Here is a 13,088-nt window from a genome sequence, read left to right as displayed (position 1 = left end):
GGCGGACACTCCTCCTCCCTCCCCTTGGAGTAAAGGTGCAGTCGCCCCCGCGCCCCCCCCCCTCCGGCGGTGAGACCCCCAGCTGGCAGAAGGCAGGAACATAAGCATGACCCCTCCCCTGGGGAGGGATGCCAGGTGAGAACAAGTACACAGCCCTCAGGGTCCTGTCTCTGGCCACCCGCTGCAGCCTGGATGGACACTCTGGGAGCAGGGGGCATGGTTCTGTCCACTGCCGCAGAGGAAGGGGTGTCTGCTTCCCGGGGTCAACAACCCCTTTCTCCTCCCCCCCCCGGATCTGAGACCCACAGGTGAACAAGCCAGTCAAGAGCAATGAAGGGCAATGCCCAGCTGCCTCCACTCCCGCGACCCCATAACCTGCCATTCACTGGGCCAGCAGTGATCAGAGGAAGGGGACCTCTGAACCCCACATGACGAGGGGCGCGGTCCTGGCTTCTCAGCCGCACCAGTCAAACCCAAGACACCTTCAGGCAAGCCAAGTGACAAAGCAGGCTGGGGTGGGGCCGGACGCGAGGGCAGCCAGGTCTGCCCGGGCGCTGCCCTCCCATCCCCCTGCCTTCCCTTTATTAGACTCTTACCATTTTTAGAGCCGATAAAAAAAAAAAAGTTAAGTGTCTGAGAAAAATCATTATAAATATAAACTGTCGATTCCCGGCCCCGGGGGAGGGAGCACCCCCCCCGGGATTCCCCAATCCACCCTCGGGGAAGCAACTGTCACACGTGCACCAATCCGGCGGCTCGCCCTGGCCACCGCCCTGGTAGTAGAAAAACCGCGCGCGAATATTTCTTGTAAAAAAAAAAAAAAAAAAAAAAAACCCACCTGCCCCAAGTGTGGGGAGGGGGAGGGGTCTGTCGTGCTGCTCTCAGCCCCTCGCTAGCGGGGTGGGAAGAGCTGAGACCAGTGGCAGAAGGCTGGAATGTGATAAGGCAGCAACAGTTATCTTGTAAACGGTTACAAAGGGCTACTCAAAGTGTCCGTGAGAACTCGGGTGAGGCCCCGCCGGGCCCCTTCCCAACACAAACTGACCTGAAACAGAGCTAGGCCTGCCCGGGACCAGGCGCCCGTGGGGGGTGGGGGGAGACGCCACCGGGGAGGAGGCGTCTCGCTCCCTGCTCGAGTCCGTCTCCGTGTGCGTGCTGGTGGCTGTGCCCCCCCCGGGGGCGTGGGGCGGGTGCAGAACTGGCACTATCCCGAGTCCTCCGTTGGGTCCCCGTGGAGGGGAGAGGGGGGCGCTGGGGCGTTACCCCTCCACCAGGCTCTTGTCCTGGAGGTAAAGGTGACGCAGTGCGTTGAAGGCCGAGATCCGCTGGTAGGGGTTAAAGGTCAGCATCTCCTAGGGAGGAGAGGAGAAAGGGTTAAATGGGACGGACACCAGCCTATCCCCACAGAGAGGGACTTCAGGTCTGGGCCTCCCCACCCAGTGGATCAGCTGGGGGCCAGCCGAGCCAACTGGGTGTTCAAAGAGTGAAGGGCGAATTAACAGGACCCTGCGTCCTGTCCCCCCTCCCCGACCCGCAGCCCCCCGCTCTCCCAACCCTGGGCTTTCCACCATACAGCTCTGCTGGTGCTCCTCAATCCCGACGCGCAGCCCCCTCCCCCAGCTCTGCCGATGCCCCTGGGCGTGTCATTTCCAGAGCCAGCCGACCCCACGTGCTGGTTTCGCGGTGGGAACAAACACGGACTAGGTCCCACCCCTGAGAAGCCCGCGGCTGCAGCACGCGGACCAGGCCCTCGTCTCGCCAAGCAGTATCAGCAGCTCTAGGGGCTCGGAGGGGCTCCAGAGGGCCCCCTCCCCAATTCTCCTTCTCAGGCTAAATTATTGCTGCTTCCCCCCCCTTACTCCCACATCATCTCCCCCCTGCCCCGACCTACCAAGAGAAGCTGCGCCCCCAGCTTCTCCATCTCTGGTACAAACATCTCCACGGGCTGTGGGGAGCGTGCCGTGAAGGCGCAGTGCGGCAGGGCCACGTCAAGGGGCCAGTCGTCCTCTGCCGGGAGCCCGATCATGCTGCGGGGGAGGGAAAAGAACGACTGGGACGGGGCAGCAGGGAGGGGGCTGGTTTTGCACAGCAACTGGCACCCAGGCAGGGGTGGGACATGGGCACTGCCAGCCCAGAGCAGAGGTCCACGCAGCCCACTGTCCCATCCGACCAAGGCAGGAGGAAGGTGCGGGGAACTCTGCCGGGGATGCGAGGGAACAGCATGCCCTGCTAACTCCAGCCAGCGTTTTCCCTCTGCCCTGAGGCTAAAGGATTCTGATCCCTTGTTTAAAAACAAGGTATTTTTCTCTCTCTCTCTCGTTACCCATGGGGGGTCGGATTCTCTTCTGAACCCTGCCAAGCTCTGGGCCTCGTGAGCTCTTGTGGCAGTGAGTTCCACAGGTTAACGTTGCATGGGATTCCAAGGATACCGGCTTTCTGTTTCCTTGATAAGCCCTTTGTGAGCTGAGCCGAGCCCAGGCTCCCTGACCCACTGTCCCATCTCCTGCCCCCTACACAGTCCCAGCCTCTTCAGACAAGAGCCTCTCCCAGCCCAGTTCCGAATCCCTCAACCACGATTCACAGCAGGATATCTCCCACCCCGGCTCTCTGCCCCTCCAGCCATGTGTGACGAACTGGGACTGTCTTAATGTTTCCTCGGAATACTGTAGGGGTGCCTCAGTTTCCCCATTGCATTTCTTAAGTCTCTAGATGGTGGGATAAGGGGTGTGTAATTGTTGCAGAGCAAAGGGCCAGTGTACATAAATGGCCGACACTCTGTCTCCTGACAACTAATGGCCAGGGCCCTTCCCCCCTGCAAGGTGATAGCTAAAGGTGTTGGAGAACAAAGGAATCAGGTGATCTCCTGGCCCGGGAATGGGACAAAGCCCAGAGGAGGAGGAGAAGGGGCTGGAGAGCGAGTCAGTTTGGGGCTGGCTGGGGACGGGGAATGAAGTGCAGACGTGGTTGTCTGGCTCACTGCCCCCCAAAATGGACCCGGCTGAGGGGTCCTGTTCTCTGTACCCACAAGCTCCGTTTTAGACCGTGTTCCTGTCATCTAATAAACGTCTGTTTTACTGGCTGGCTAAGAGTCACGTCTGACTGCGGAGTTGGGGTGCAGAGCCCTCTGGCTTCCCCAGGACCCCGCCTGGGCAGACTCGCTGTGGGAAGCGCACGGAGGGGCATATGCTGAATGCTCCAAGGTCAGACCCAGGAAGGTGAAAGCCATGTGAGGTGCTTGCCCTGGAGACAGTCTGCTCACAGAGAGGAGACTTCACCAGAGCCTGACTGGCTTCGTAGGGAGCAGTTCCAGAGCATCGCCTGGGGACGCCGTGACACTTTGTCTCTGCTAGGAACAAAGGGGCCTCTTTAACCCCGGCTAAGGTAACCCGTGTTCACCAGACTGTTCCCTTATAGCGGCCGTCTCTGGGGCAAGGGCCGTGTCTGTTCTGTCTGCGCAGCGCCGTGCACAAAGGGGCTCCTAGACACTACCGTAATACGCCTAGTAACTACCTAACCTGGCTTCCGATCCTGGGCAGCCCAGGAAGGGGGGTAGCTCGAAGCCCCGTCCGCGCATTGAGGCAAACCCAGGCGCCGGCACCGCTACTGTCCCCTCGGCCCCAGGGTTGAAATGCACCTCTCCTCCTCTAGCACAGAGCTGCCCGCGGCGCTGGGCCCCGGGCCGCTTGCACGAGGCAGCACCCTGGACATTCTGCTCCCCACGCGGCAAAAAAAACCTCTCGACCGGCCGCCTCCTTCCTTGGCCACCCGGGGAGGGAAGGAGGGGATGTGAGAGGAGGTCAGTCACTAAACACCACAAGGCTGGACCCGGCTTCATCTTGGAGCACAGCAGGGTGGGTCGGTTACTGAGAGTTGTTAACAGGATAAAGGAGAGGACAAGCTCCCAGCAGCCCCCCCGCCCCACAAACTTGTGTGTTCATACCTCCAGCAGCAGCACTACACCCAGACACGCTGTCCCGCCCTGTCCCATCAATCAGCAGCTCTCAACCAGGGCTGGGTCCCCCAGCCCCACCCTGGCTCGGCCCTTAAGTGCCTCATTCAAGTGCCCATCCCCCCGCCCCCATCCAGCCCCCTCCCGCAAGACACTAGGGAAGCTTCAGAACTTACTCAAAAATCTTGCCCAGCTGGTCGGCTTCTGAGTTGCCACAGAAGAGGGGCCTGCAGGGGAGAGAGGGGCTGGCTGCTGAGCTGAGCGTGGGGTGTGCTCCCCACCGTTAGCCCCCTCCCTTTGGGGCAGAACCAGAGCCATCCCGTCCCCACCCAGAGGTGGCTGCATGGGCACACACTCCCACCCACATCACCCTCCCGCCCGCTCAAAGGCCAAAGAGGCTGAGCAATGGCGGGAGGGCTTGGAGGGGCCAGTAACAGGCCGGGGCCTCCCCCTCCCCCAGCTAGCCATGACCTGCCCAGAAGGGGCCCGCTGGGCACCAGGGCGTCAGCCTCATCATCGCACATCCCCCCACCCCTGGAGAGGCCCAGAGCTGAGCCCACAAGGCCGGGAGGGGAGATCTGGCAGCGCGGGGCCCCTCCCCGGCTATCAGCACAGAGCTGAGCTGATAAGCCTGGGGGGGGGGGGTAGTTCCTGGCTCAGCACTAATCAATTGTCTCCCAGCTGGACTTGCTAAGCTACAGCAAGGGGGAGGGAGGGAGGGCAGAGACCAGCAGGTGGGCTCCCCACCATGGTTTGCCGCCAGCCGGAGGCCAGAGCCAACCCAGCCGTGCCCATCCTAGTCCCCAGCAGGGCCATGTTACTGCAAGGCAGCGTGACCGACTGGTCGGAGCAAGGAACTGGGAGTCAGGGTTCCTGGCTCCGTGAGATGCTGGGCGGGAGGGGTTCAAGATTATACATGGACATCCAGCCAGGCCTACCCGCACCACACACAGCCACACCCTCACCCGCCCATGCCCACGCCACCCAGTGCCCACCCTGTGTCTGCAGGCACCCCAGTGCCCGCACCCCGGCCCTGCCCAGCACCCGCCAAGCTCCTCCCCACGCACACTCACTTTCGCCGGAACATCTCGGCAAAGATGCAGCCGACGCTCCACATGTCCACGGGGGTGGCGTAGGTCGACTGGAGCAGCACTTCCGGGGCGCGGTACCACAAGGTAACCACCTGCACGGGCACAGAAACAGACTGTGTCCCCATCCCTGGGTAGAAGCCTGCTGGGGTTTAGGGCTCCCCTCCCGCAAGCAGCTTACGAGTTCCCCATCTCCTGGAGGGTGAGTCTCTCCAGGGCTGGTTGGAAGCTCAGAGCTCCCGGTCCCTGCTGGGCAGGAAATGCCTTTAGACTAAGTGTCCTCACCCGCCGGGCCCCACTTCTTGCCTATGGCATTAATATTTACCCTACAGATTCCACGCACCCCACTGGCTGGGGGGGAAGCAGCATGGGGGCTGCCGGAGCCTGCAGCTCCCCCCCTCCCGCCCCACCACATTGGAGCTCGTCTCCGTGGAGACGTGACAGGGTAACCCCCCGACAGCAGCACCCCAGCTACAGACCCAGCCTGCCCGGGCAGGGCTGCCCCCGGCCCTGCCCCCAGGTGCCCCAAGAGCTGGAAGTTAGCAGCTTGGAGAACCCCCAGATCTCTCAGCCCTCAAGCAGGGCAGGGGCCCTCAGACTAGGGCCTGGATCTCCAGCCCCCAGAGAAGGAAGAGCTGCTGTGTCAGGCCCCCTTGCTGCTCACACAGCCATGAGCTCCGGCTATACCTTCCCACCACCCCCACCCCCCGCGCTTGGACCCTCAGCCTAGCCCAACAAGGGCCCTGGGAGCCCAGCCCAATGATGGCTGAGTGCGCCCAAGCCCCTGCCAGGTTTCCAGCACACCCCACTCCCACCAGCACCGGTGGCAGGGGGACCACTTGGCACGGCGGGGGTCTCCCCGGGATCCCCCCTAGGGTGACCAGAGGTCCCGATTCTATAGGGACAGTCCCGATTTTTGCGTCTTTTTCTTATATCGGCTCCTATTACCCCCACCCTCTGTCCCGAGTTTTCACATTTGCTGTCTGGTCCCCCTAATCCCCCCGCGGGTGGTGCCTTGTAGAAGCTGAGTGAAGATCCCACTGACAGGGGTAACTGGGAAGCACTCGTGTCTGGGCAGCTCCGAACCCTGGGGAAATCCTCCCTTTGCAGCAGAGAGGGCACCCAGCAGGCTGCTGCTCGGAGCACCGCGTGGGCTCACAGACAGCGAGAGCAGGCCAGGCCGGCCCGGGGAAGGAGCCCGTCACCCAGCACAGGATCTCTGGCTCGGGGCCGGGCCGGCGCCTCTGCGGGAAGATGCCTGCAGCAGAGGATAAGGCAGCAGGCAGTCACCCTCCAGTGACTCAGGCTCACACGGCTCCCAACCCGCCATCCCCACCCACGGCAGCGGCTCAGACACTGACCGTGAAAAATCTCTCCCCGCCCAACAGCAGGGCCAAAGGCAGAGTACCGCAGGCACAAGTGCGGGACCGCAGGGGGCCTGGGGCCCAGCAGGGGAGGAGGCACCTCAGCATTTCAAAGGCGGGCTCCACGAGCCAAAAGCTGCTCCCGTCCACCCCCTCCACATGCACAGGCCTTAGGGCCAGGAGCGCTCACCACAGGGGTCAGGGCCATCTGGCAGCTGTAGATCCGGGCCAGGCCGAAGTCCGCCAGCTTCACTTGCCCACTGCTGGTCACCAGGATGTTCTCCGGCTTCAGGTCGCGGTGCACGATGCAATTTGAGTGCAGGAAGTCCAGGCCGCTCAGGAACTGGCGCATCAGGTCCTGGCCGAGCAGGGGGAGAGCGCAGGGTCAGATTCCCTGCCTGCCCCAGCAGCACAGGTGGGGCGGGGGCCAGGGATACAGGACAGGAAGGGCCCTCCTGGGGCATCGAATCCAGCCGTGGAGCCTGTCATGTCGTCCCATTCGCGGAGCTATCCAAGCTCCAGCTCCGGACCAGCTGGATTGTTTATCCCCTACTGGAGGCTGTTCCAGACCCTGGGCCAACGTTGTCTTTTGCCTTCACTAGCTCATCCCTCCCCTGGACTTCCCCCGGCTGTATTGATGGAGAGCCATCAGATGTGTTTAGGCCAGGCTGACCCAACCCAGCTCCTGCAGCCTCCTCTAGGCAAGCAGCTCTCCCCTCCCCAATCACCCTCTGCCACGAGGGCAGTGGGTGCCACGGGGCGGGGGCATCCCCGAAGCTCCCTACAGCCGAGGGCTCGGTTCCCCTTGTACCTTTATCTTCTCCACTGGCAAGCCAGGGGCCGGCGCCTTGTCCAGATACGTCTTCAGGTCCTGATCCACGTGCTCGAACACCAGGGTCACCCTGGTCTCGCGCTCCGCCCGGGTGGTGGCACAGACATCCATCAGCCTGCGGGGAGGCGGAGAAGGGAGCTTGGCAGGGGCTGGGGATCGGAGTGCGGGAGGGAGGGGCCAGGCAGGGGTCTGACTGACACTTGCTCTGCTGGAAGTGGGGCTCCCGCTCGCAGCTGCAGGAACTCAACGATCCAGCTCAACACAACGCGAAGGCCTGGGGCTGTCTGGGCCCAACGCGGGACAGGCCCATCTAGAGGGATGGAACACAGCTCTGCCAATGCCCCTCGGTCCTGACCTGCAGGTCCCCTGCCCCACACACAGCTCGGCCAATGTCCCTCAATCCCAACCTACAGCCCCCAATCCTGCCCCCCATGCTTTCTATCACATGGTAATTTGGGGACACGCTTCCTGAGCCCCTGTTCTGAGCATGCCCCTGGGCTCACAGTATCAAACCCCCAACCAATAACAGAGCTCCAGCCAGTACTGGGCTGATTCGATTCCCCAGCCGCCAGATAGCCCAAAGCAGGGCTCCAGACTCTTATCTGGATAACTCAATCAGCAATTCCCGGGGCCCCACTGCTTCCTCCCTGCTTCCTGGAAGCTAATCAGCACAGGACATGGAGATCCTGCCGCACTGCCCTCTGGCTCAGAGAGGCAGACAAGGGACTGGGAACTGCCTGTGAAGCTGGTAGCAGGGAAGAGACAGGAGGGCCAGGCTCACGTGCAGACAAAATGGAAACTTTGTCTGCATCCCTCAGGGCCCGCGACTCGAAGAACCGGCCCCTGCAAGCTCCTCTGACAGGGGGAGCCGTAGCACCAAGGGCAGCAGTGTCCCCACCGCCCACCCCCGGAGATCACTTGGGGGCAGCGTGCCAGGCCTGGCCCTTCGCGGTGGGGGCAGGACAGCTCCACTAGCCCCTCTCACCATAGGAGGCCGCCAGGGAGCTAAGCGCTTAGAAAGCTACGGTCCCTTCAGATGCGGCTGCCCTCAATCCCCACTGCACCCCCACCCCACCGCTTTCCCCCTGCCTCCCGGCACCCACCCCCCTCCCCAATGGTTTGCCACTCGTCCCACCAGCCTTGCCCCCACCTCCTCCCCCCAAGGCCCTGCTACCGAGGCTGGATTGGTTTAGAAGCTCCCTAAAACGTCTCTATTTACCCCCAAGCGTCTCGGTACAGCCGGGAGAGTGGCAGGATGGGGACCCCACCCACCAGTGACCTCCTTCCCTGGAGCTCTCCTGCCGTCACCCCAGTGTTTCTGTAAAGCCAGCAGTGCCCCAGGCTGGCGTGGGCAGGACCCCCAGCGGAGCGGAACCGGCTGGCAGAAAAACGCAGGGGTCGGCAACTTTTCAGGAGTGGTGTGCCGAGTCTTCATTTATTCACTCTGATTTAAGGTTTCGCGTGCCAGTCATACATGTTAACGTTTGTAGAAGGTCTCTTTCTATAAGTCTATAATATAGAACTAAACGATTGTTGTATGGAAAGTAAATAAGGTTTTTAAAATGTTTAAGAAGCTTCATTTAAAATTAAATTCAAATGCAGAGCCCCCCGGACCGGTGGCCAGGACCCGGGCAGTGTGAGTGCCACTGAAAATCAGCACGCGGGCCATAGGTTGCCTACCCCTGGCCTAACGCAACAGGCCTATAAACACCTGGGGGCCAAGGCCAGGCAAGACTCAGAGCATCTCTTGAGCCTCCTCCCCCACCCCCAGCGCAGGAGGGCCCCTCAGCGGGGGGAGGACGGACATCCTCTGCCAGTGGAAACCCGCCCGTTTGCCAGCCGAGCCCTCCTGCGGCCCAGCCCCGGGCGCTCTCCCTCCCCGCGGCTAGCGTTTCAGGAATCCCATGAAGGAGGCAGCTCCCAGACCAGGGCTCAATTCCTAGAACCGGCCGCACATTTCCCAGAGCTGGAAAAACGAGCGCAAAGCGGCCTGGGGCTGCTTCCAGCTCCCAGGGATTAGCTCATACAGGAAGGGAGGCTCCAGAGAGCAGGGCAGGGTTCTGTCCCCTGCACGGCCACTCCAACCTCCCAGGCAGGACTAGCCGTGTGCCTCCTACACAGACCCCAGATTGGGGACCCCTCCCCACTCCTTACCTCCCACCCACACCCCCAAGCATCCTTACCCTTTCCCCCCCACATCCTCGAGCCGGGGGGAGTTCCCCCCATGGGATACTGATTCCCCTTCTTGCACAGCCTGGGACGTTTATCCCAGGGGGGTGCAGAGGGAAGTGGCTCTTGGGTCCCCAAAACCAAACTCCCTCCAATGCAAACGAAGCGCCCGCCCGCCAGCCCCCGCCCCACGTGACTGGGCACCACGTGCAAGTGCTCCCCCGGTCTCAGCTTCCTCCCAGCCCTCCCCCGTCCGCACAGCCGCCCCCAGCGCCTCACCGGACGATGTTGGGGTGGTCGAAATGCTCCAACCGCTTGAGCAGCGCCACCTCACGCACGGTGGAGAGCGGCAGCCCGTTCTCGTTGGTCTGGACGCGCACGTTCTTGAGGGCCACGAACTTGCCGCTCTGCAAGTCCCGGGCCTTGTAGACGGTGCCGTAGGCGCCGACGCCGATCTCCGCCACCGGCTCGTACTGCGCCCGCATCTCCTTCGCCATCCTGGCTCCGCACCGGCTAGGAGGGAAGGGGACGGCAGGTTAAGGCACAGGGGATTATGAACTGTTAGCAACCCCCGCCTGCACCCCACTGCCCAGCCCGCTCCCCCCCACTCAGATACCCTGTCTGCTCCCCCCCAGCTCCATCCCATGCTCTTGGATCCCATGGGGCCCCCTCCCCTGCCCAAGATAAATGCGTCACCTTCCACCCCACCCCTGAAACACACAATATGGGGTTCCTGCGGCAGAGCCAGGGTGACCCCACAACTGCCCAGTGCCCGGGACCCTGAGCGACCCCAGAACGGCTGCCCCACCACCTCAATAACCCTACCACAGACCCACACACACACACACATTGCAGGTGTCCCACGCCACCCTAAAAATACACCAACCCCCGCCCCCCATACCACAGCCACCCTACAACAGCAGCGACCTCGGCCCCAGACCCTTGGGGCAGCCCTACGAGGGCACCCACGCGGTGGGGGAGGGGGAGGGGGAGGGGAAGGGGGAGGAAGCACAGGACGCGTGGGGCCCAGCCCCCATGAGCGACCCTACAATAACAGACACCCCACCTGGCCATTTCAGCGCAGAAACCCTGCTCCGGCCCCGCTGGTCAGAGGGAGGCCCCGGTCCGGTCGCTGGCGAGACTCCGGGCAAAGGGTTCGCCCCACCCCGGTCCCACCCCACCGGCCCGGGCCAGCCCTGCCCCCACCGGCCCGGGCCATGTGCCGTGGGGGAGGGGACGGAGGCTGAACTGCCCCTCCCCCGGGAATCCCCAACGGGGACCAGCAGCCCCCCCCGGGAGGGGGGAAATGGGGGGGGGGGGTGCGGGGGGGGGGGCGCGGACTCACCCCGAGGTGGCGGCGCAGCGGTCGGGGCCGGGGGCCGCGGGTGTCGGCGGCGGGGCCCGGGCGGGGGCGGGGCCGGAGGACCGGAACCAGCGAGACGGGCCGGCCGGAAGGAGCAGCCCCCTCCCCCCACTCGCCCGGACTCCTGGGTTCCTTGGCGGGAGCCCGGACTCCTGGGTTCTGTGGGGCGCGGAGCGCTCGGACTCCTGGGTTCTGTGGGGCGTGGAGAGCCCGGACTCCTGGGTTCCGTGGGAGGAGCCCGGACTCCTGGGGTCCTTGGGGGGGAGCCCGGACTCCTGGGTTCTGTGGGGCGTGGGGAGCCCGGACTCCTGGGTTCCTTGGGGGGGGGGAGCCCGGACTCCTGGGTTCCTTGGGGGGGAGCCCGGACTCCTGGATTCCTTGGGGGGAGCTCGGACTCCTGGGTTCCGTGGTTCCGTGGGAGGAGCCCGGACTCCTGGGTTCTGTGGGAGGAGCCCGGACTCCTGGGTCCTGGGCAGGTTTCGAGGGCCCCTGTCTCCAAGGAGGGGCGAGGCCGAGCTCCCCTCCCCCTGGCACAGGCCTGCTCCCTTTCCAAGGTGGGATAACAGCTCTACTACTGCTGCCAGCCCGGGGCCACTGGCAGTCTGCTCTGTGTGCCAAGGGGCCAGCCTCCCCCGGGTTGATCCCCGCTGACAGCCACTTCCCTGGGGGCCGGGGGAGCCAGGGTACAACCCATCCGGGCCTCCCTGCCAGAGCCCCACCCGTCCTTGGTGCCTGAGGTGCTGGGTGCTACTCTGAAGGGGCCCAGCCTGGCATCCCCAACACCCACATCGGGCCCCTTGAGGGCAGCTCTGAGGCTCTTCTGTCCCCTCCCCCACCTTCGTGGCCCCCAAGGAAGCAGCACAAGCCTCCCAGGAACCCACCTGTCTGGTATAACCCCCCCTTGGTGGGCTTGAACTCTGGTTCATCAGCACCACGACACAGATCTCCTCCAGCATCGCTAGCCCCAATAGTGAGCTGTTATCTTCCAGGTGCACCAGCCAAGGAGGAGAAGGCATATTGTGGTAGCACCTAGGAACCCCAATCTCGGACTTGCCTGGTCGCAGCATCTGCATCGCTGGGTGTTTCAGGCAGGCGTCTCTTGGAGCTGTTGAGTCAGCGCTACTAAAGGTGGTTGGGTCGTGGTGCTGTTCCCAGCCCCCAGAGCTTGTGATGGGACCGGAGCTGCCCCAAGGGAGCTCCTCTCTCTCCATGCAGACTTTTCTTCCTTCTCTCAGCCCCTTGGCAGCAACAGATTCCTCTGTGACTGGGATCCGTGTCACCCCCTGGTCCTCTTTCCTCCTGGGCCATCCACACAGTCAGCAGAGGGCAGATCTCTCATGCCACTAAAGCTCTGGATGCATGGTCATTGCTGCATATCCTGCCGACCTCCCCCTGCATCCCAGCCCAGGGGGATGGGGGCCCTCGCGGCTTCCCAGCCATGGGGCACACCCCAGTCTTGCCCACAGCTGGACCCTGTCTAGGAGAACCCCTGGAAGCTGCTCCCTCATGTTTCATCCCCACTACCCTGGATTCCGTTGCCTTTTGGTCACTAATTGTGGCTGCTGTGGTGGTGGCTTAATGGAGGTTGTCAAGGCTAATTCCCCACTCTAGCACTTTGAGTGCAGAAGGTGGGGGCCCGCAAGGATTCTAAAAATTAATCACTGGCCACTCTAGCCTTGTATTAAACTTCCAAGATTACAGCTTTTCTCTGACCTTGGATGGGTAGATGCTGCCACCACCCAAGTGCAGAACCCCTTTGGGAGCACTTGGGAATTCCTTGCTATGGGGGACCCTCAAGCCCTTTCACACTCCCCTCCGGGGAAGAGCTGAGAAAGCGGGGGGAGGAAATCAGCTGTTGCCACCAGCTAATTAAACAACCTGTGCACAAACCTCTTAAGACACAAAAATCCAATTCAGTTCTTAAAAAAGGAAAATTTTATTAACAAAAAAAATATTATTTATTATTATTATTTATAAATTGTATTAACAAAAAAAAAGAAGAAAATACATCTGGGAACTCAGGCTATTGGTAGGTTTTAAAAGAACAACTACAAGGATTAAGCACCAAGAATAGCTTTCTTGAGGTCCAGCTTAAAGGTTACAAGCAAAACAAAAGCACCTGGGGTGAGCACAGAGGAATCCACAAGCCATAAAGAAATAAAAGGGATAAACCTAATCGCGTCTTCCTAGACATTCCCTGATCTACTTACATAGCTGGGGTTTTAAATGAGTCGTTTCTAGGTATGATACTGATGATTTTTTCATACCCGGTCCAAGCTTCTTACAGCGTAGCTCTGCGCTGTCCGCCTTTCCCCAGGAGAAC

At 62.0% G+C, this 13,088-nt stretch overlaps 1 protein-coding gene across 2 annotated transcripts; it reads right to left on the bottom strand.

Annotated features, from left to right (window-relative positions):
• Positions 1-494: 494 nt before the first annotated feature.
• On the bottom strand, positions 495-10,800 carry CDK4 (cyclin dependent kinase 4). 2 transcript variants are annotated; one of them, XM_026660758.1, is made up of 8 exons: positions 10,748-10,800; positions 9,682-9,915; positions 7,213-7,348; positions 6,592-6,759; positions 5,023-5,132; positions 4,126-4,176; positions 1,892-2,027; positions 495-1,352 (listed from the first exon to the last, which is right to left on the bottom strand). In XM_026660758.1, exons 2-8 carry the CDS (start codon positions 9,897-9,899, stop codon positions 1,260-1,262), a joined length of 912 nt encoding a protein of 303 aa, XP_026516543.1. In that variant the 5' UTR covers positions 9,900-9,915; positions 10,748-10,800; the 3' UTR covers positions 495-1,259. The 2 variants fall into 2 exon arrangements, with proteins under 2 accessions (XP_026516543.1, XP_026516542.1); XM_026660757.1 differs by lacking the exon at positions 10,748-10,800 and adding an exon at positions 10,469-10,541.
• Between the last annotated feature and the right edge of the window lie 2,288 nt (positions 10,801-13,088).

The sequence above is a fragment of the Terrapene carolina genome, unplaced genomic scaffold, assembly GCF_002925995.2.
Source record: "Terrapene carolina triunguis isolate 2854851 unplaced genomic scaffold, T_m_triunguis-2.0 Scaffold836, whole genome shotgun sequence".
In the NCBI taxonomy this organism is placed as follows: domain Eukaryota; kingdom Metazoa; phylum Chordata; order Testudines; family Emydidae; genus Terrapene; species Terrapene triunguis.
This window is presented reverse-complemented; position numbering and strand designations above follow the sequence as displayed.